This window comes from Artemia sp. Qi Xiang Cuo, chromosome 10, assembly GCF_049724085.1.
Source record: "Artemia sp. Qi Xiang Cuo chromosome 10, ASM4972408v1, whole genome shotgun sequence".
Lineage (NCBI taxonomy): Eukaryota > Metazoa > Arthropoda > Branchiopoda > Anostraca > Artemiidae > Artemia > Artemia sp. Qi Xiang Cuo.
In genome coordinates, this window is record NC_142803.1 from 31,406,168 (window position 1) to 31,430,720 (window position 24,553).

General features: G+C 35.0%; 1 protein-coding gene across 1 annotated transcript in view; it reads left to right on the forward strand.

The window, feature by feature from the left end:
- Positions 1–8,809: 8,809 nt before the first annotated feature.
- The window catches only part of LOC148947665 (eukaryotic translation initiation factor 3 subunit C-like), a 63,056-nt gene continuing 47,312 nt past the window's right edge, over positions 8,810–24,553 (forward strand). The window contains exon 1 of the mRNA XM_089095974.1: positions 8,810–9,140. Coding sequence (XP_088952100.1) covers positions 9,122–9,140 — 19 coding nt within the window. The 5' untranslated portion in view covers positions 8,810–9,121. The remainder of the gene's footprint in view (positions 9,141–24,553) is intronic.

Consider the following 24,553-nt stretch of genomic DNA (forward strand, 5'->3'; position numbering starts at 1 on the left):
AAAACCTCAGTACCAATCTTCACCTGCAGTATTTTGATTGTTATTGCTTGTCCATGAATTTGGGATGGTAAATCCTTTGGCAAGAGAATACCTGCAAGCAAGCTGATGAACTTCAAGCGGTGTTAAACCATAATGCATATGGCACAAATACGCAAGTATTTAGCAAGAACATTTTCTTTTTCTTCTGTAAGGATATGTCATGTAGCATAAAGTGGTGAGAAAATGAGAGAGGTAGAAGCTCAATATCTTCATCCTGTTCCTCAGCCTTGGTGACGTATCCCCTCAGAGCCTTGGTATTCCATATTTTTTGCAGCCATTTTCTTGTTCTGTTTCTTTGCAATAACTTTGATTACAGCAGCTCGGACCTTCTTCTTTTCTTCTACTGGAATGGTTTTTCGCATCATTGTGCCTAAAATAAGTTAGAATATGGTAAGCCAGAGAATTCTTTTAGTTTTGTTTTTAATAGTCGTTGGCAAGTAGGAAATTTCATTGAAAGAGTTCAGCTTATATATGGGTGTTGCCTCGTTTGGTTACTCATGGATGATAATTCAATTTGTTGAACACTGTGGAGTATGTTCTTTCAGGTATTTTGATTAAAAAATAACATGCAAAATTTTTTTTAACGTGGATTTTTTTTTAAATTCATCTTGAGACATAAAATTTTCAAGCGTTGATGGGTTGACAACTGTGGTATTAAATAGATGGTATAGAAACTAAACTAAATTGTAGCTCCCTCTACAGTTTTCCCTCTACCAACCATAGTAGAGTTCTACCTCTTGATACTTCAATTTGCCCTAGTAACGTAAACATAGCTTAGGCTACAATAGAAAAGTTTCCATTAAATACAGCGCAATAGCGCTGCCTAAGTAAAGAACGATGCGGGAACAATATATATTTCTTTTTCTTCTGACCAAGGCAGTTCCCATGGAAGGAGTCGAACATAATTTGTGCTTTACTGAAAAATTAATAATTATATGATTTTATTTTTTTAACTTTAATAAATCAAAAATTGTTAAGACTTAAGTAAATATCAGCCCATGTATATTAAACTGGCAATGCACGTCTATTTGGTCCATACCCTCTTTCTTCTGCTGGAAGGGTTTTTCGCATCATTATGCCCTAAAATAAGTTAGAATATTGTTAGCCAGAGAAGTTTTTTATTTTAAGCTTATTTTTATTTTCTTCACCAAGCAATTTTTCTGGGCCAAATAAGGTTTGATCCACCATACTGAATCTCCCAGGCTAAAGTAAATGGGATTGTCGTTTCTTTATTGAGTGTATCTGACAAAATATTAAGTAAACTCGATGAAGTACGTTGCAAAATTTAGCTTTCCAGGTTTGCCAGGCTCAGGATCACCAGTCCTAGAGTGGCGAATCCGTGCTGGTTTTTAGTGGCCAACGTGGGGTTTTCACCTCTTTGGAGAAAAATCAGCACTGTCCAGTTTCTATCGTAGATGGTGGTAAATGTCTATTATTAATAGTTTACTAACTCTCAGACGTTTCTAAAGAGACAAAAAGTTCTCTCTTACCTTTACGTTAGAGACCGACTTTTTCATTTTCCTTTAACACAAAAATTTACTTTTCAAGCTCTAGAAATCAACTTACTTTACAAAATCTGCAAAATGGGGTTCAACTCAAATTTGGATACATTTAAACTTTCGCTACTAGATGGCAACTTAAAAGCTTGTTTATGGAAATTTTTCAATAGATGGCTCCCTAGTTAAAGGCAAATGATGAAACTGGGCTATGGCGAAGCTGGGCCGGTCTCCCCTACACGTAGCAAAGTTGAAAACTGGCTTTTGGAAGGTCAGCAGATCATTATGTGGGGGTAAAGAATTCTTGAAACCTTAAAGCTGCTCTTTGAGATCCAAATTTTCGAGATAAATCCATATGATCAATTTGAGGGGAAAAGGGGGGAAGTGTTAGCACTAAACTCTCCTAATCTGGAACAAAAAATTAGAATAGGCATAAGACTTAGAGGATCAGGGGATGACAGCTCCGCTTTTATTGCAGAAACGTTTTAGTGTGAAATAAAATATCAGATTCCTATGCTTATCTGCGCAAAGGCCGATAGGATGGAACCCTAGCAGAAATATTTATCGAATTTAGACATAATAAGGTGAAAAATCCCCCTTGATCCTAACCCTTCTCTTTTAACGAATTGAAATAGAACACATTTTATATTGGAAATTTTTGTCCAGGTTTTGTTACACAAAAGTTAGATGTTTGCGCAAAAAAGGCAGGATTAGGGAGGTTGCATCTCCTGATCTCCCCCTCCCACCATTTATTATCTTTTACCACCAGAGAGGGTTACACACTCCAAGTCGTATTACTTTGTATACAAATTCATATAAAAAAAAGTACTTCATAGCACAAATTAGTTCTAATTGAGGCACATATCAGAGGCAACGCTGTAGCGTTGCCCATAGTAAAGGCCATACGGCTCCAATATTTTATTATTTATTACTATTTTTTTCCCCAGAGGCACCTCATATGGAAGGGGTCGTCGTAGAAGCTTCAAAAGGGACTCATTCGATTGGAAATTGAGAGTTCTAGTGCCCTTTTTAATAGTCAAAAATGATTGGAGCGCAACTAGCCATTTTGTTCAGCGTAGTTGATTTCCAATTAGAAAATATATTTTTGAGGAGGATACTCCCCCACAACCCTCAGGGCAAGGGTTTTAAGTTATGCCCTTTTGGCATACAAGGTTTTTATTGAAGGTGTTGTCGTAGAAACTTCAAAACAGGCTCATTCGAATAGAAATTATAGAGCTAGTGCCCTTTTTAATAGTCGAAAGTGATTGGAGTGTAACTAGCCCCCCTCCCCCCCCCACGCCCATCATTTCCCCAAACACATCCAATCAAAATTCTGAGATAGCCATTTTGTTCAGCTTAGTTGATTTCCAGACAAAGAATACATTTTTGAGGAGGACACTCCTCCACAATCCTCAGGGCAATGATTATAAGTTATGCCCTGGGGGCATATAAGGTTTTCACAGAAGGTGTTGTCGTAGAAACTTCAAAACAGGCTCATTCAATTGGAAATTAAAGGGTTATTGCCCTTTTTAATAGAACGAAAGTGATTGGAGTGCAACTAGCCCCCCCCCCGCATGCCCATCATTCCCCCAAACACATCCAATCAAAATTTTGAGTTAGCCATTTTGTTCAGCGTGGTTGATTGCCAGATAGAAAATATGTTTTTGAGGAGAACCTTCAGGGCAAGGGTTTTGAGATATGCCCTGGGGCCATATAAGGTTTTTATAGAAGGCGTTGTCGCAGAAACTTCAAAAAAGGCTCATTCGATTGGAAATTCAAAGGGATAGTGCCCTTTTTAATAGTCGAAAATGATTGGAGGGCAACTCGCCCCCCCCCCCACGCCCATCATTCCCCCAAACACATCCAATCAAAATTTTGAGATAGCCATTTTGTTCCGCGTAGTTGATTTTCACATAGAAAAAATGTGTTTGAGGAGGACAATCCCCCAAAACCGTCAGAGCAAAGGTTTTTAGTTATGCCCTGGGGGCATATAAGGTTTTTATAGAAGGTGTTGTCATAAAAACTTCAAAAAAGGCTCATTCGATTGGAAATTCAAAGGGATAGTGCCTTTTTAATAGTCAAAAGTGATTGGAGGGCCATTAGCCCCCCCCCCCTACGCCCATCATTCCCTCAAACACATCCAATCAAAATTTTGAGATAGCCATTTTTGTTCAGCGTAGTTGATTTCCAGATTGAAAATATATTTTTGAGGAGGACACTCCCCCACAACCCTCAGGGCAAGGGTTTTAAGTTATGCACTGGGGGCATATAAGGTTTTTATAGAAGGCGTTGTCGTAGAAACTTCAAAACAGGCACATTCAATTGGAAATTCAAAGGGTTATTGCCCTTTTTAATAGTCGAAAGTGATTGGAGGGAACCTAGCCCCCCCTCCCCTACGCCCATCATTCCCCCAAACACATCCAATCAAAATATTGATATAGCCATTTTGTTCAGCGGAGTTGATTTCCAGATAGAAAATATATTTTTGAGAAGGACACTCCTCCAAAACCCTCAGGGCAAGGGTCTTAAGTTATGCCCTGGGGGCATATAAGGTTTTTATAGAAGGCGGTGTCGTAGAAACTTCAAAACAGACTCATTCGAATGAATATTCCGAGGGCTAGTGCCCTTTGAAATAGTCGAAAGTGATTTGAGGGCACCTAACCCCCCTCTCTCGCCCACCTTTTCTCCAAACATATCCAATCAAAATTTTAAGACAGACATTTTTTTAAACGTATTTTTAAGTTCTGGAAATTAGGTCTTTGAAGATTACAACTCCCCCAAAGCCCTCAGGGCAAGGGTTGTAATTTAAGGATTCTCCGAATTCTTCATATTATTTTTTATAGAAGGGATGCTCGTATAAACTTCAGAGAGGGCTTATTTGATTGAAAATTGAAAGTTCTTGTTCACATTTCAAGAGTCAAAAGAGATTGAAGGGCAACTAACCCCTCTCCCTCCTCCTCGCCCTAAATGCATCAGACAAAAATTTTGAGATAGACATTTTGTTAAAACAGTTCAAAGTTCTGATAACAAAAAACTCCGGTGTCGACACAGCCCACCAGGGCCCAGGGGTAGGCGTTGTAAGTTATGCCCTGGGGCATAACTTATTAAGGAGGGTTTATAATTTATGGGAAGGAGTTTTGTATGGGAAGAACACATTGGAAATCTATTATAATTATCCAATTATAAGGTTAAAATACATACTCTGTGATCGATGCAAAATTGCTTTGGCACACAAATTCCTATTAAAGTCAATTCTAAACATTCGTGATCCCTTTGTGTCGGCAAGTGAAATGGTCTAAACCCCCTTATTGGAGCTATTTTTTCAATCCATTCATTGTTGTCAATCGCTGTCCACAAGTTATGCAAGCTGTCTATTGTTCATATATAAAGTTTTTATCAAAAAGGTAATCGTATTGACTTTGAAAAAACCCTCATTCGATTTATATTGAAGGTTCTAGATCCTTTTTTTAAATTAAAGAATAATCGGAAATTAAGCACCCCCCCCCCCCCTCGCCATAAAAACTTGAAACTTGTTGCAATCAAAAACGACCAAAAATTAATTAAAAAAAAAAGTTTCCGAAAAATAAGTTTTTCAATGAAAAGTAAAGGCCATTTTAAACTTAAGCTCAGGAGATACAAATACCTGTTGAAATTCAAACTCAACACGACCAGAAATTACTATTAAAGAAAAAATGAAACCCAAAACCAACAGAAATTAAATAAACAATCATAGCAAAAAACATACAACAAGTAATAATATAAATGAATAAATAAATCTTGAAGCAAGTAATGCTTAGATTGAATATGATAATCAAGCTTAAAACGAAAACAAATATTTTGCTATTAAAGTATAAATGAAACTTAAAACGAACAGAAATTAAATAAACAATCAATGCAAACAAACATATAATATACATAAATGTAAATGAATAAATAAATCTTAAAACGAGTGAAACTTAAATTGAATATGCAAATCAAGTTTGAATCGAATAAAACTAACTACAAACAAGAGTTTGGGTATCGCCTCACTGCAGAAGCCTAAAACCTACTGCGTCATTGGCGCTTTACTGAAAACGAATTATATTACAAACGTTTTCTTTTGTACTTAATATTGATAATAAATATTAAAATTACAGTAAAATTTTGAACTGATGAGCTTTTAGCAATTAATATCATTATGCATCAAATATTCAGGTTAATTTATTAGCTCTTTTCAAGATTGGTCAAAACAAATATAGTTTCACTACAAGCAAAATTTGGATACTGCCCCCTTCTTTAACTGTAAAACCCTAAAGCCTTCTGCGTCATTGGTGCTTCACTGAAAACGAATTACTCGTATATTACAAATTTATTATTTTCCAGTTCTTACAGCATTGAAAATGAAAGTAAAAATTACAGTGAAAAAAAATCTTGAACTAATGGATCTTCAAACAATTAATATAATTATATATCTAATATTCAATTTGATTTTGTTAATACTTTCCAAGACTGTTCAAGACTCATATAGTTTTGCCATTTTTTTTAACTCTGCCATTTTTTGTAACTAATCGTGTTAGTTTGTTATGAAAATATTCTATAGCTTCTAGGCATTTCTATTTGAGCGGAAAATTGCACCTCAAACTTTGTGGAAAACGCATTTTCTTGCATGAAACATCAAAATATAATAAAATGTTTAAATATAATAAAAGTTTCGGAGTGTTCCGCCACTGTCAAGCAAGGGCCATTGGTATTCTTGAATCCGCATGGTCAATTTAGGGGGTGGAGTGTAGGCTAATTCTCGTAGCAGCCCCATTCCATCGTGGTGTGGTTCACATTTTCAACACCTGGCGTCAGGACTATCATATAATCTACCAAGCATACAACTACCCCAAATCAGTATCAATAAAGAAATGAAACCCAAAACGAACAAAAATTAAAATAAATATTAGAGTCAAACTCAAAACGAGCATAAATTAATGTGATTAGGGTTCAAAACCCCTATGCTTTCAAAAAGACAGAATATAATTTTTACTTTACTGAAAAAAATTCAAATGAGTTTACTGAAAAAAAATGTGCATTGTCAATTTAATATAAATATGCTGATATTTATTCCCTAAAATCTTAATATAATTTTTGATTTCTTAAAGTTACAAAAGTGAAAACATTTCAAAGAATTATTTTCAGTAAAGCGCCAATCACGCAGTAGGTTTTAGGCTTCTGCAGTGAGACGATACCCAAACTCTTGTTTGTAGTTATTTTTATTTGATTCAAACTTGATTTGCATATTCAATTTAAGTCTCACTCGCTTTAAGATTTATTTATTCATTTACATTGATATATATTGTATGTTTGTTCGCATTGATTGTCTATTTAATTTCTGTTAGTTTTAAGTTTCATTTATGCTTTAATAGCAAAATATTTGCTTTCGTTTTAAGCTTGATTTTTATAATCAATCTAAGCATTACTCGCTTTAGGATCAATTTATTCATTTATATCATTACTTGTTGTATGTTTTTGCTATGATTGTTTATTTAATTTCTATTCGTTTTGGGTTTCATTTATTCTTTAATAGTAATTTCTGGTCGTTTTGAGTTTGAATTTTAAAACGTATTTGTATCTGCTGAGCATAAGTTTAAAATTGCCTTTACTTTTCTTGAAAAACTTATTTTTCGGAAAGTTTTTTTCTATTTGCAAATAAGAACTAAGGCCAACTGACTCATGATATTTATAAGAAAAAAAAAATAACAACACGAACACACATGGTTCGACTTTTAGATTTAGTAGAACAAACAAAATATTTTCTTTTCAAGTGATTTTCCAATTTAAATTTATCAATAGTAGGTTCACAGGAATAGAGCACCTTTAGCATAACATTCCATTAAAAGCAAGAAATATATATGAAAAAAAATAAGGATTTATATTACATCACAAGCTACTCATTAAATACAAATATAAACAGCAATTAAATCAGTCAACTCATCACTCAGGATTCATGTTACTCCTTCTTCTTTCTTGCTGATACAGAGGGTTTCTTCTTTTGTTTGTCTCCACCAAAAAAACGAGGTCAACATTTCACTCATTTCAGGAACTTCTAAACGCGGCATTTGCATGTTTTCCATCTCATGAAAAAAAGAGTCAATATTGTCTCAATGTATGAGTGATTCAAACTGCAATTCGTTTACCTTTGTAAAACCAAAAATAGATGAAAGCAACGCTTAGGTATATATACAGTCATATACGTTCCTATCTTCTCTGTTGAAGAGTTTTGGGACAGGTCACGTGTCGCACATCTTTCCTTGGCTTCTCCTTCGCGCGTTCGCAATGACGAATTGCTAGTGATGGATGCTCATACATGCAGTGAAAATATTGGAGATCTGTAGTCATGGTTGCCACACTTAGCAAAATTTTACTAAATTTAGTAAAAACAGACCTGAGTTAGTAAATTTAGTAAATCGAGGTCAAATTTAGAAATTTTTTAATTTGTTTTTAATTTTGTAAGTTCTTTAGCAAAATTACCAGAAAAAGAATTGTTTGGCTCGAAACAATGCTAGAATCATCTAAAGTTTTGTCTTGACGGCAGTTTCTTGTTTGTCAGGCACCAAAAATTACCAACTGCAGTAAACTACAGTCTAGTCAGAGAGCAAATTACTGTGTAATATATGGACCAGCACAAGGCAATAGAAGGATCAATACATTTGAGGTTCTTGAGCGCTTTATTGGTGCCAGGACAGCATCCCGTAAGGAGATGACAACAAAAAGCCCCCAAGTACAGTCAAGGCTTACAAGGCGGGATGTCGCTCGCAATCGGTTTTCGGTAGAATCTTTTCCCCCAGTAAGATAGTGTAGGAGTGGTGAGGCAATTGTTGCCCTTTTGAATTCACCTCTTGCAGGCGCTTACGAACAACTGTTGTCCGACTGGGTCAAGTCTAAAAGAAGTGATTTGAAGAAACAGGACAGTAGTTTACCGACCGGTGAAAATTCACAGTAAATTGTTGTTTCTCTTTCTCCGACTGTCGTGACCGACCCCCATGGAACGAAAATAGTCTAGCAACTGACTTATGAAGGAGTCATAAAAAAGAGACCCTTCAAGGTTGATATTGCTTCGGTACTGCGCAAGCCCGCTACTACCCTTAACTAATCAGGAGTAGCTCCTCGCTTTTTAGGAAAATAAATATTCCACTTCCCCCAACTCCAACGAATTAATGTTGTCATCCTACGCAGCGACATCTGTAGTTTTAATTAGAAAAAACTAAATTAAATAAACTTCTAGTGACAAGCGACAGCAGTAGGCTTATTTGAAGGAAAATGAAAAAAAAAGGGAAAGAGAAAAAAAAGAAATAAGAAAAAAATTGTGAAAATCCTATTGATTATCCTCCAATAGTAAAATTCGATGCATTACGGTGCGCAAAAAATTTGTTGGAGCATTTAGTAAAAACAGATGCGATTTAGTAAATTCTTCCAGGGCACGCTGGCAAGAGTGCTTTAAGTAACTTTCATCCATGTTCTCTACAGACGAAAAGATTTCAAGGAAATCTGAGGAAAAGGCTGCTCCATTAGAATTTTACACTGGACATCATAATTTGAAACAATTGTACTAAAGATATAAGATGAGTCGATTTTTTTCAGGTATTTCAATTTATTTTATACTTTTATTAAAACTTCTTTTTATAATGAACAAACATCAGATTGGAAAAAAATTGTAATTGTGCAGATTTGAAATAGTAACTAAAATATCCTGGAAAGTGTATTAAAGTAATCGTAATTGATCTTTAGGCTTAAAATTGCATGACAACACTTTAACCTCCCCCCCCCAATGGATGGATATACAGTCCACTTTATAGGCCTAGGCTATCCCCAATAATTTAGGAAAAATAGGCTATACCTAACCCTGAATTGGCCTATATAGGGGGGACTGAAATTCATTTCCGATAGAAATGCTTATTATATTTGTAATCAGCATAAAAAAAGGCATCAAATGGTGTATTCACTTTAGTCCTAACTCAATAATATGATTTTGTAGAACTTTACCTGAATATAATAAGCATTTCTATCAGAAATGAATTTCCGCCCCCCCCCTATATAGGCTATACCTAACCTAACCCTGAATTTGCCTATATAGGGGGGGGGCTGAAATTCTTTTCCGATAGAAATGCTTATTATATTTGTAATCAGCATTAAAAAAGGCGGTAAAATTCTACTTTAGCTACTTTTGACTATCCTGGAAAGGGGTGGTAAAGAATAGCATATATTAAATAAATAATCTAACCTAGGTACCTTTTTTCCCCCTAAATTTAAAAAAAAAAAGTTTAAATATTGTAAACACAATGACAAACCACAGTTTGTAATCTAATTCTATATTGAAAAAAACCTGTTTGACTAGTTCATTAAGCGTCTTCCCTGTATAATATATTGTGTGGGTTCCAGCTAATACAACAGTACCCTTCATTTAAGCAGAAGATTTATTTTGTAAGGTTTCACTTTTATAACACACAGATTATTAAAGTTCATCAAAAATCAGGATCCTCTAGAGAGAGGAAGGAGTGGAGGTAGGTACTTCAGAATACCTTCCTGGGACATACTTTAGCCTGCAGACCCATCCTTGAAAATTTCATTTTCCTAACCTAACCCCTTTCCAAGGTAGCCAAAAGTATCTAAAGTATAATTTTACCAGATTTTGGTATATAACATGTCACTATTTTAATGCTGTTTATTTAGCCAAATGGAAAATTGTGGCACCATCTGTAAAATCACCAAAGGAGTCATTAAAACAACTGTGTTTACCAACCAAGTTCAAAATTTCTGTAGATGACATGTTAGTTTTTTTGTGATCTTTATTGATTCAAACAAAGAATTTTAGTGGCATAGGAAAAATTATTGTATGAAGCACCATGATTTAACCAACTTCTTTTTTTTTACAGAGTGACCAAAAACATTGCAGGGGGCATCCCCCCTCCCCCCATACATAATGGCCCTGCTGGCAGTCACATGCATTATGGAGCTGTGATATTAGTTTTGCTCTAATCTAATCTCCAAAATAAACAGAATTGCTGCTACATTGTAGCGTGGCTGTTTTAGGCTACTAATCCTCCATGTTCCAGCTTTTCCATTACCTGCTTTAACTTTGTGTACACCTTGATAGCTACCAGCCTTTTTAAGATTCTTTCAATTGATGAATTAACAGTTTTGAGAGAATTTGGCTATTTGTACAAGATTTGGACAAATATACGCTCTCAATTGAAGAGGAGTAAGTAAAAATTTGTCCATAAGGACAAAGGATAACAACTTAAAAGTAAATTTTCACATAGCTACATTGAAACTCAATGAGCTTTTAGTTCAAGCAAGTTTAAAAAAAAACAGCAGCATGAGAAGAGATATATCTCTTCTTGCAAAAAAGAAGAGATATATACATCTTGTGAGAAGAGATACATCACCTGGTAAAAAACAGAATATCAAAAACGAAAACAAATCTTTTTTGTTTTATACTTGCTCTTTTTTAGAGTTTTGGATCCAGTTGGGTTGACTTACTTACAGTTCATTACCACAAACTGTTTGATCACTCTTCAAACACATATATCAGGTAGCAGAGTAAGAAATAAAGACCAACTGTTTATAAAAAAAAATAAGTCTGAAAATAATATAAAATTTTTACAAGAAAATAAGCTGTTAATGATAACTGAATTTTTACTTTCAGCTATAATATACAATTTTTTATTAATCATGTTTTGGGGTTGCTTCCTTTTTAGTCAACTATTCCCCAAATTTGAATATAATCTATAAATTAATATTGTCTTATTAAGAGGCACTGCAATTTTCATGGTAAGAAGATTATATTTAGGAAAAGTTTTGAATGGCAACTTCAATTTTTAGCCTTCATACAGGGCTAATTGCTGAAGCATTAGAAGTTGAGGAGGTAGGCCTAGGTATTTAAAAAAAAATCCTATGTCCTTATTTGAGCAGAATATCTATTCTGTAAAATTTCATTCACTTATTTGACAACTTGCATGGATGCCCACCAAAAATATTGCAGGAGGGCACCAGAGTAGAAATGGTAAGGAGGAGGAGAGGAATACATTTGAAGATAAAAGGTTATATGCAAAATAAAATTCTCAAGGAAAAAAGAAAAGTACTTAATTTTTACATACCAAATGAAGCAAAATTCAAAAAAAGTTTAAATAGTGAAGATTCCTGACAAAAAATCAATTCCTTTAATCAGCACTCATGTATTATACTGCTGACACTCAAGAAGTGGAGTTAGGTTAATCCTAATTAAAAATACCAAAACTTGATAAAAGTATGATACTTTAGAAACAAATTTGGGCTATATATTTGTACATTAGGGGTGGGGGTAACCTAAACCAACCTACCCCGCCCCCCCTAATGAGCAAATATGTAGCCCAAATTATATAATTCTAATGTATTTTGGCACCTGCCACTTGTTTTCCACTGAGCATAAGCTAATTGTTTCTTAATACAGACAGATAAAACTGGTTTGTTCTAAACTTTTACACAGCATAAACTTGAGTGTTGGCGGTAAAATACATTTGACTTGTTCAATTATTATGCATTTTAAGATGAATATATTATGCCCAATACCTAGAGTAAAAGAAAATGAAACTAAAACTAAATTGCAGAAAATAAGAGAAACAGGTCTCATCTTAAAAAGTCCATTTAATTTTTTAGTAAAACAACAGTTATATTTTGAAAGAACATAAAAAAAAGATATTGTGCGGTATCTTAATCTAATTTATAACTAAATAATGAACATCTCTACCCAATTAACATTAAATCTCCCCCCCCCTCCCCTCGGCAGAGGTATCCTGCTGGGGAAGAGAATAAGGTCGGCAATTTCTATCGGAAGAATATTATATTTAGGAAAAGTTTTGAATGGAAAATTCAATTCTACCCTCAATTTTTTTTTCTTTTGTTTTTATATAAGGATTAACCTTCAGACAGGGCTAATAATTGCTCAAGCATTAGAAGTTGTGCTAGGCATTTAAAAAAATTCCAGTGTCCTAATTTGAGCTGAATATCTATTTTGTAAAATTTCATTCACTTATTTAACAACTTTCCTAGACCATAGAAATATCCTAGACTGAAGTTGAACCACTCAATCAAGCATGGATGCCCACCAAATATATTGCAGGGGAGGGCACCAGAGTAGCAATGATGAGGGGGAGGAAAAGGGGAATACATTTGAAGATAAAAGGTTATATGCAAAATATAATTCTCAAAGAAAAGAGAACAGTACTTAATTTTTACATATCAACTGAAGCAAAATTCAACAAATTTTTAAATAGTGAAGATTCCTGACAAAAAGATCAATTCCTTTAATCAGACTTATGTTTTATACTGCTGACACAAAAGAAATGAAGTTAGGTTAATCCTAATGACAAACACCTAAACACAATGAAAATATGATACTTTAGAAACAAATTTGGGCTATATATTTGTACATTAGGGGGTGGGGAGGGGTGTAACCCAACCTAAACTAACCTACACCCCCCCCCCCCCCCTAATGAGCAAATATATAGCCCAAAGTATATTATTCCAATGTATTCTGTTACCTGCCACTTATTTTCCACTGAGCATAAGCTAGTTGTCTCTTATTGCAGACAGATACAACTGGTTTGTTCTCAACTTTTACACAGCATAAACTTGAGTGTTGGTGGTATAATACACAAGTACACTTTAATCTATCACGTGTTTAATTACTATGTATTTAAGATGGATATATTATGCCCAAAACCTAGAGCAAAAGAAAATAAGACTCAAAGTAAATTGCAGAAAATAAGAAAAAAGCTATCATCTTAAAGAGCCCATTTAATTTCTGAGTGGAACAACAGTAGTATTTTGAAAGAGCATAAAAAAGGTCATAAGTGGTATGTCCGTCTAATTTATTGCTCAACAATGAAAATATCTCCAAACTTATCAAAAAATCCCATCCCCCTTCTCTGCATTGGTACCATGCTTTCACTTTTTGTTTTAGAATACTTTTTCAATCTAACTCTTATATTTTCAGACCTTTGAAAATAACATAATATCAAAAAAAAAAAAAAAAATTAACTCACAGTCCAGCTGTCTAAAATAACTTTGTATTGATGCTCAGAATTACACTGAATGTAAACAAGTTCAAATAAAATTCTTTATCACAAGCCACAAAAGAATTTTTGATGAAATGCTATAGCCTTATAAACATTATTCTTTTACTAGCATAGGAAGAAAGGTCAGTAATTCAATGATCTGTGCCTGGTAGTTGATGTGTAGTAAATAAATAAGACAAAAAATTTGGAAGGCATGAAAAACTTATGTCAAGTTAAGTGAAAGTGATAGTTACTAGGGGTGGATTGTCACTAGTGATAAATCATTAGGGGTGGTAACCCCAAACAAAAGGGGATTTTCGGGAACCAATTTTTTTTTTAGAAGACCTATTTTTTGGGAAATACCCAAAAAATTGGGGATAGTGGAAGCAATGGTATTTTCAGACAAAATATGCCAACAAATTTTACTAGGCCATGAGAACTGCCAAGTAGCATTGCTACTATGCTAACCCACTTTTTGCATGGGAGAGCACAACTTGTGTTTTGTCAGCTTTTCTTTGAGAAAAATTATTTTTATATGTAAAAATTGCATTTTTGGACAAAAACTGCCAAGTAGCATTGCTACTTTCCTACCCCACTTTTTACATGGCTGCCTAGGCGTATTTTATAAGCCTAAGTAACCTAGTCTATTTTTTTAGGCTATTACTTTGGTATTAATGCATAATTGGGGCTCTTGAGAAGGAAACATTGAAGAAGCCCGTAAAATTTAGGAGCTGAACAACCTTTAGGGTAAAATAATTTATACATTTGTGGAGTAATAAGTCTTTCAGTTTGCAAAATTCCTAGCTCCTTTCGTACTAAACGTGTGAACTTATCAGTGGGGTCTGAATCTATGGGCTTGTAAGTATGGGTGTCGGATAAAATATTATTTTATATAAAATAATATTATATTATTATATTATTTTAAATTTTATCCGACACCCATACTTACAAGCCCATAGATTCAGACCCCACCGATAAGTTCACCCGTTTAGTACGAAAGGAGCTAGGAATTTTGCAAACTGAAAGACTTATTACTCCACAAATGTATAAATTATTTTACCCTAAAGGTTGTTCAGCTCCTAAATTCTACGGGCTCCCAAAAATCCACAAAGATGGAGTCCCTCTACGCCCAATTGTGGCTTCTTATAGCTCTCCGACTGCCAGATTGGGGAAATGGTTGTCAACCCTTTTTCGCCCCCTTATGCAAACACAAACTTCATACATAAGAAACTCAGTTCACCTTGTTGAAAAACTAAAAGACATTGAAATAAAAAAAGATACAATTTTGGCCAGTTTCGATGCCATTTCTATGTATACGTCTTGCGATATTAAAAAATGTGAACTAGCTCTTCAAAGGAAATTAGAAGATAATATTGATCAAATAGACTACAAAACACTGGATATAGAAACTATTATGCGTCTCGTCCGTCTTTGCAATAGTTCCTCCTCATATTTCCGATACAATAATCAATTTTTCACCCAAATTAGGGGTTTACCTATGGGTACAAGTCTTTCACCATTTTTGGCAACTTTTTATATGGAATTCATAGAAATCTCTGCTCTGGAAAATTTTCCGATAAAACACCGTTTCTGGGGTAGGTTTGTCGATGATGTTATTTCTCTGTGGGAGCATGGAGGAGAGTCACTTGACTCCTTCTTAACTCATCTAAACACTTTGGACTCTAACCTTCAGTTCACTATAGAACTAGAACATAACCACAAACTTCCTTTCCTAGATGTTTTAATTTTCAATAAGTCTCCTGGCCTTGAATTTTCTATTTATAGAAAGCCTACGCATAACGATAGGTATTTGCATTTTTCCTCCAACCACTCTCCCTGCATAAAAAGAGGAGTTGTTATTTCTTTGGTTGACCGAGTAATAAGAATTTGCTCAGAGCCTCACATAGACTCAGAATTGAACTATATTAAGGACATTTTATTTTGCAATGGCTACCCTATAAAATTACTTGAGACTATTATAGACAGAAGACGAAAAAAGGCAGAGGGGAGGGCATCAGGTCCACAAGCCCCAACAGATACCGTCCCATTGGTGGATGATAAGAAACTTTTCACTGTTCTACCCTACATTCCTAAATTGAGTGACAAATTGAAAAGAATCCTTAAAAAACATAAACTTAGCGTCGCCTTTAAAAATTCAAATATTACACAGAACTTTTTTAACAACGGCAAAGATAAAATCAGCCCCATTCTGGGTAGTGGTGTTTATAGAATTCCTTGTTCTTGTGGCTGTTTTTATGTTGGTAGAACCCAACAGCAATTGGGGGAGAGGTTATCTGAGCACAAGTCCTCAATCAACAAGGCAATGAGGTTACGCCAAAGGCCTGAGGTTTTTGATTCCGCCTTGGCGCAACATGTGTACGAGAATCCACACCATTTCATTTTGTTTGACGAGGCCTCTATCGTTGCCCCCGTTAAAGGTCTCACGCAAGTTTTCAGGGAGGCAGTTGAAATAAAAAAGCACATTCACCAAAAGGTAGCTCTCAATAGAGACACTGGAGAAATTTTTCTAAGTCCCATTTATGACAAAATTATTAATTCTGATCGTTTTTACATACATCCACAAAGTTATATTGTGCAATCGAATAGAGTCTCCGATAACAATCAAACTGGAAAGCGATCAGCCTTTAAAAGTGCTTTACGCAAAATGAAATTCTGAAATGCCATTTAGACTTGTGTTTTTTATTCAGTTACCCTTTCACCGTTACTAGGAAAGGATCATTCAATTTTAGCTTGGTGTTTTAATTTTAAGGTTTGGTTTTATATTTTTATCAGTTTTATTCTGCACTGAGGACGGTCAAGCGGAGGTCTTGACCGAAATATTTGCATAATTTTTCAATTTTTTCACTGGCTGTTAATTGTCCTCGTTTCCTTTCTTCGCGATTTTTTGTTTATCATGATTAGCCAGTGTGGTCTCAGAAATTATTTATATATATATATATATATGTATATATATATATATATATATATATATATATATATATATATATATATATATATATATATATATATGACAATGCACTTTCATTTGTATTTTTTTAATAAAGTGCAAATTATGTTCTGACCTTGGGAAGGCATAAGGGGTTTTAAGCCCAGCTTATGTTAATTTCTGCTCGTTTTGAGTTAAACTCGGTTGTTTATTGTAATTTCTGTTCGTTTTGGGTTTCATTTATATATCGATGCTGATTTGTGGTAGTTTCAATTTTGGTAGATTATTTGATTTTTTTTTGCTCGTTTTTTGTTTAATGGAGTTCTTTACGTTTATTTGAAAAGCTTATTTTGTGGAAAATGTTTTTTTATTAATTTCTGTTCGTTTTATATTGGCATAGTCTTTTCAGAGAGAGAAAAAAAAATAATACTTTAAATCTTTTCGTTTTTTTAAGAATTTATAGTTCGACCTGCTATTTGTATGCTGGAGAAAAATTTTCAGCAATTTTTAACAACATACACCCTTTTAAAAATCTGGACACAAATAGTAGTGTTTAATTTAGTTTCATACCTCCTCTAGTTGACCTGAAATTGAAAACCTGATACCATTTGCAGAAAAATCTGTTTACTTTCTTTGATAGCTTGGATACACTAACACTATTTTGATTTGGTTAAATTTTAAGAGCAGAAGCAGCCCCGGAAGTTTGAACATAATACTTTCAGTTATTCTTGGGATACTGCCAAGATGCCTTATTGGGAATAAGCATTAACACAGTGCATTTTGATTTAATCTTATGGCAATATTTAGTTTTTAAACATAAATTCAAATGGGAAGGTGGGTGTGGGAGTGGGATTAGTTTTCCTTGCCGATCACTTTCGACTATAAAAAAGCATCAGCCCTTTCTATTTTTAATCGAATGAGCCCTTTTTGAAGTACCTATGAGAACTCCTTCGATACAAAGTGCCCTGGTCTAAACAACAACAAAAAAATAATACATTATAGCCACATCAATCTTTACTATAATTAAATAAAAAAAAAACAAGTTTTTTTTAACTGAAAGTAAGGAACGATGTTAAAACTTAAAACGAAAAGAAATTCTTCTATATATGAAAGGGGCTGTCCCCTCCTCAACGCCTCGGTCTTTACGCTAAAGGTTTTTATTAAAAAAAAATAAGAGTTGTGAGAAAGTCAAACTTTAGCGTAAAGAGCGAGGCGTTGAGGAGGGGACAGCCCCTTTCATATACGGAATAATTTCTGTTCGTTTTAAGTTTTAACGTCGTTCTTTTATTTAAAAAAAAACTTGTTTTTTTTATTTAATTTTTGAACGTTTTTGAATTAATGCAGGCTTTGATTTTTGGCTCACCATACATGAATAATTAAAACAAAATTTGCTTATTAATGTTATTTGGTTAAATGGCTTTCTCGAAACTTGTTTAATTTTATTTACGAACGTTTTTATTAGTAATAAATATATGTAACTTACAAATTAACTTACGTAACGAACTTCTATATTCATATATTTTTATTACGTATATTAGGGGGCTCGCCCTCTACTCAATACCTCGCTCTTTAAGCTAAAGTTCGAATTTTGTTCCAATTCTTTAAAAATGACCCCTTAGTCACAAAGGCCGTTATTTAGAATAACAAGCTCTTATGAAAGTACTAAAAATCTTTGGGTTAAAGAGCAAGGTATTGACTAGAGGGTGAACCCAATCATAAACGTAATATTTTCTGTTCGTTTTAAGTTTTGATGTCACTCCTTATTATCAGTTGGAAAACTTGTTTTTTTTATATTTAATTTCTGATCTTTTTTTTAATAATGCTGGGAAATCCGGCGCCCCCTTCATAGAAATGTCCCTTCCCCCATGAAAACTTCCTTCATGGAAAGATCCTCCCACATAACCCCGCCCCCCCCCCCACCCCCCTACTACCAGAAAAAATCCCCCTTGAAAACGTCTGTATACTTCCTAATAACCAATACTATATGTTAACACTGGGTAAAGGTCATAACTTTCAGCCCTCCTCCCAGGAACTTCGGGAGATTAAGTCATCCTAAAGGACATACTTATAATATTTTCAACCTTGCTGAACAAAATGGCCATCTCAAAATTTTGATCAGGTGACTTTGGAAAAAAATGAGCGTGGGAGGGGGCCTAGTTGCCCTCCATTTTTTTGGTTACTTAAAAAGGGCACTAGAGCTTTTAATTTCCGTTCCAGTGAGTCCTCCCATGATATTCTAGGACCACTCGGTCAATACGATCACCCCTGGGGAAAAAAAGCAACAAATAAACATGCATCTGTGATCTTTCTTCTGGTAAAAAATGTAAAATTCCACATTTTTGTTGGTAGAAGCTCGAAACTTCTATAGTAGGGTTCTCTGACATGCTGAATATGATAGTGTGATTTTCATTAAGATTCTATAGCTTTTAGGGGGTCTTTCCTCCTTTTTTCGAAAATCAGGCAAACTTTCTCAGGCGCGTAACTTTTGATGGGTAGGACTAAACTTGATGAAAGTTATACATTTGAATTCAGCATTGAAATCTGATTCTTTTGATGTATCTATTGGTATCAAAAACTCGTTTTCTAGAGTTTCGGTTACCATTGAGCCAGGTCGCTCCTTACTCAGAGTTCGTTACCACAAACTGTTTGAAAATGTCAAGCCTTCCAATCACTTTTGACTATTAACAAGGGCACTAGGCCTTTTGATTTCCAATCAAATGAGCCCTTTTTGAGTTTCTACGACAACACTCCCTATAAACACCTTATATGCCACCAGTGCATAAATTACAACCCTCATCCTCTAAGATCTAATTTCCAGAACTTCCAACTACGTTAAGCAAAATGGCTATCTCAAAATTTTGATTGGATGTGTCTGGGAAAATGGTGGGCATGAGAGGGGCGTTAGTCTTTCTCCAATCACTTTCAATTATTGAAAAAGGCACTAGCCCTTTCAATTTCCAAACAAATGAGCCCCTCTTGAAGTTTTTACGACAACTCTATCATTAAAAACCTTATATGCCCCTGGGGCATAACTTACAACCTTGGCCCTGGGGACTCTGGGGGGTTTGTAATCCTTGAATACATAATTTCCAGAATTTTCAACTACATTGAACAAAATGGCTGTCTCTAAACTTCGATTGAATGTGTTTGGGGAAATGGTGGGTGTGAGAGGAGGGTTAATTACTCTCCTCTCACTTTCAACTATTAAAAAGGGCAATTTTAATTTCCAATCAAATGAGCCCCTTTTGAAATTTCTACAAAAACTTTTTATATAAACCTTATATGCCCCCAGGGCATAACTTACAACCCTTGCACTGAGGGCTCTGTTGGGGTTATCATCCTAAAAGACCCAATTTCCAGAACTTTTAACTACATTGAACAAAATGGATATCTCAAAATTTTGATTGGATGTGTCTGGGAAAATGGTGGGCATGAGAGGGGGTTAGTTGCCCTTCAATCACTTTAACTATTAAAAGGGCACTAGCCCTTTCAATTTTCAATTGAATAAGCCGTTTTTGATGTCTTTACAACATTGCTTTCTATAAAAACCTTACATGCTCCCAGGGCATAACTTACAACCCTTGCCCTGAGGGCTGGGGGGGGGGGATGAGTTGTCATCATTAAAGAGCTAATTTCTAAAACTCAGTTACGATGAATAAATAGCTATCTAACTAATTTGATTGGATGTGTTTGGGGAAAAAGTGGCGTGAGAGGGGGGTCAGTTGTCCTCAAATCACTTTCAAATATTAAAAAGAGTGCTAGCCCTTTGAATTTCCAATCGAATGAGCCCTTTTTCAAGTTTCTACAACAAAGATTCCAATAAAAACCTTATATGCCCCCAGGGCTTAACTTATAACCCTTGCTCTGAAGACTTTGGGGGGAGTTTCCTGCTCAAAGGTATAATTTCATGAATTTTAAACTGCATAGAACTAAATGGCTATCTAAAAATTTTGATTGGATCTGTTTGGGGAAATGGTGGGCGTGGTAGGGATGGTAGTTACATTCCAATCACTTTCGACTATTAAAAAGGGCACTAGCCATTTCAATTTCCTATCGAATGAGCCCTTTTTGAGGTTTTTAAAACAACACTTTCTATAAAAACCTTATATGCCCCCAGGGCATAACTTACAACCCTTGCCCTGAGAGTTGTGGGGGAGTGTCTTCCTCAAAAACATAATTTCTATCTGGAAATCCACAACACTGAACAAAATGGCTATCTAAAAATTTTGATTGGATGTGTTTGAGGAAAAGGTGGGCAAAAGAGGGGGGCTAGTCTCAAATCCCTTTCGACTATTAAAAAGGGCATTAGACCTTTGAATTTCCAATTGAATAAGCCATTTTTCAAATTTCTATGACAAAGATTTGAATAAAAACTTATATGCCCCCAGGGCATAACTTATAACCCTTGCTCTGAAGACTTTGGGGGAGTGTCCTGTTCAAAGGTATAATTTCCTGAACTTTAAACTGCGTGGAGCAAAATGGCTATCTCAAAATTTTGATTGGATTTGTTTGGGGAAATGATGGGTGTGGAAGGGGTGTTAGTTGTCTTCCAATTACTATCGACTATTAAAAAGGGTACTAGCTATTTGAATTTCTAATCAAATGAGCCCTTTTTGAAGTTCATATGACAACACGTTCTATAAAAACCTTATATGCCCCCAGGGCATAACTTACAACCCTTGCCCTGAGGGCTGTGATGGGGTTGTCGTCCTCAAAAACCTAATTTATAGAACTTAAAACTACGTTGAATAAAATTGCTATCTCAAAATTTTGTTTCGATGTGTTTGGAGAAAAGGTGGGCGTGTGAGGGGCTTTGTTGCCCTCCAATCACTTTCGACTATTAAAAACGCCACTAGCCCTTTGAATTTTTAATCAAATGAGCCTTTTTTGAAGTTTCAATGACAACTCCTTCTATAAAAACCTTATATGCCCCCAGGCCCAGGGCATAATTTACAAGCCTTGCCCTGAAGGCTGTGGGGGAGTGTCTTGCTCAAAAAATAATTTCTATCTGGAAATCAACTTTTCAAATCAATTTTTTGAACTTTCAATTACAACACCTTCAATAAAAACCTTATGCCCCCAGGCCCGGGGCCTAACTTACAACCCTTGCCCTGAGGGTTGTGGGGGGGATGGGCTGTCACCCTTAAAAACCTAATTTCCAAAACTTTCAACCACGCTGTGCAAAATGACTATCTCAAAATTTTGATTGGACGTGTTTGGGGGAATGATGGGCATGGGGGGGGGCTAGTTGCCCTTCAATCACTTTTGACAATTAAAAAGGGCAATAGCCCTTTGAATTTCCAATCGAATGAGCCTTTTTTGAAGTTTCTACAACAATGTCTTCTATAAAAACCTTAAATGCCCCCAGGGCATAATTTACAACCCTTGTCCAGAAGGCTGTGGGGGAATGTCCCACTCAAAAACATAATTTCTATCTGGAAATCATTTACTCTGTACAAAGTGACTATCTCAAAACGTTGATTGGATGTGTTTCGGGAAATGGTGGGCGTAGAAGGGATGTTAGCTGCCTTCCAATCACTTTCGACTATTAAAAAGGGCACAAGCCACTCCAATTTCCAATTGATCGGGCCCTTTTCGAAGTTTCTACGACAACTTCTTTGATACAAAGTGCCCTGCTCTAAAGCAAAAAAATAACAAATGGTACATTGTGCCAACATTGTTCTTATATGCCCTCAGGGCATAACTTAAAACCCTTCCCCAAGGGTTTTGAGGGAGTGTCCTCCTCAAAAACATATGTTCTATCTGGAAATCAACTAAGCTGAACAAAATGGGTATCTCAAAATTTTGATTGGATGTGTTGGGGGGAATGATGGGCGTGGGGGGGGGCTAGTTGCCCTCCAATCACTTTAGACCATTAAAAATGGCACTAGCCATTTGAATTTTCAATCGAATTAGCCATTTTTGAAGTTTCTACAACAACGCCTTCTATAAAAACCTTATATGCCCCCAGGGCATAACTTACAGCCCTTGCCCTGAGGGCTGTGGCGGAGTGTTTTCCTCAAAAACATATTTTCTATCTAGAAATCATCTACACTGAATAAAATGGCTATCTCAAAATTTTGATTGGATGTATTTCGGGAAATGGTGGGCATGGAAGGGGTGTTAGTTGCCTTACAATTACTTTCAACTATTAAAAAGGGCACAGGCCACTCCAATTTGCAATTGAATGAGTCCTTTTCGAAGTTTCTATGACAACTTCTTTGATACAAAGTGCCCTGATCTGAAGGAAAAAAATAATAAATGATACATTGTGCCAACATTGTTCTTATATAGGCTACCATCAGGGCATAACTTAAATCCCTTGCCCTGAGGATTGTGTTGGAGTGTCCTCTTCAAAAAACATATTTTCTATCTGGAAATCAACTATGCTGAACAAAATGGCTATCTCAAAATTTTGATTGGATGTGTTTGGGGGAATGATGGGCGTGGGGGGTTGTTAGTTGCCCTCCAATCACTTTCGAGTATTAAAAAGTGTACTAGCCACTCTAATTTCCAATTGAATGAGCCCTTTTCAGAGTTTCTACGACAACTCTTTAATACAAAGTGCCCTGGTATAAAGAAAAAAAAATACATTGTGCCCACATCGTTCTTTACTTAGGCAGCGTTGTCGCGCTTCCTATGATACAAATCCACATTCAATAGGCAACTCTAATATAAATCATTCTCCTATTGTTTCAATTTAAACATGCATTTTTTGCCATTGAAATTTAGCTGGTGACTGACAATAGCATTGAATTTATTGAGAACTGTCTGAATTTGACCAGTCACAGAGTTTTCTTTTTAATCTCCAGCAATAGACAAAGCTGTGATTTTCATTGCAGGAAATGCTTAAGCTTTTACTTCGAATCAAGTGCTAGATTACCAGAATATTTCTAATAATTTACTTGCCAAAATACCTAAAACCTTACCCAATATTATCCTTCAACTATGCTTCATAAATCATAGTGATAGCTCCATTGACATACCCCTAATAAGGAATATTTTGCATATCCTGTAGAATTCAAAAATTTCTCACTAAACTAGCTGAAAACGACAACCTTGGAAACTTTTCTGATTTGATGGTTCAAGGTTGCTTTTCCAAATATAATAATTGCTTTACTCATAAATTCAATTTTAAGCCTTTTATTGACCTTTAATGATGCGAATTTTTTATATTTATGGCTATAAAAAATGTTTAAATATCAGTTTCACACTTAAGCTGCTATTTGATTATAAATCAAATATACTAGTCATAAGTCATTACTGCCATCACTTGCTTTTAAAAAAGAAAAATGATTAATTTTCAACAAAATTGGATTGATAAATGACAACTGACCTGATAAATGACAACTGACCATGCTCTTGTCTTCTAGATTTTATCCTGTTTATATCCAATCTTACAGACATGCAAAACTCAGAGCTATTGTTAGTCAATGGCAAAGTTTTCATGTTGTGAAATTCAGCACTATTGTTAGTTGTTGGCAAAAGATTTCACTTAAATTGAAACAATGGGAAAACGGTTTAAATTGGAGTTATACAATGTAGATTTGTGCTGCTATAAACAAGTATCCGGAGTATATTACTTTTGAACAATTTATTTTTAAACTATTGGATTGTTTTTGACTACTTTCCAAGACCTTTACTTGTGTTGATAGCTTCTTTGTGTGGTTACAAAAATAAGATACCTTTGGGGCCCCTTTAAGGGCTCAAGATGAAATTTGCCTCAGAAGCAATTATTATGCTATGAATGAACATAAAAAAAAAATCACTTTTATACTGACTAAATTATATTGTAAACTGCATATTTACACTAATAATTTACATTACTGGCGCGTGATATGGTCACTGCTGAAAAGTCAAGTTTGTTTAATGCTAATGAAATAAAATAAATAGGATGATTGTATAATAGTTTAGAAACAAATTTGAGCTATATATTTGCATGTTAGGGGGTTGGGAGGGGTAAAGCATAGCATATATTAAATACATAACCTAACCTAGGTACCACATCCTGA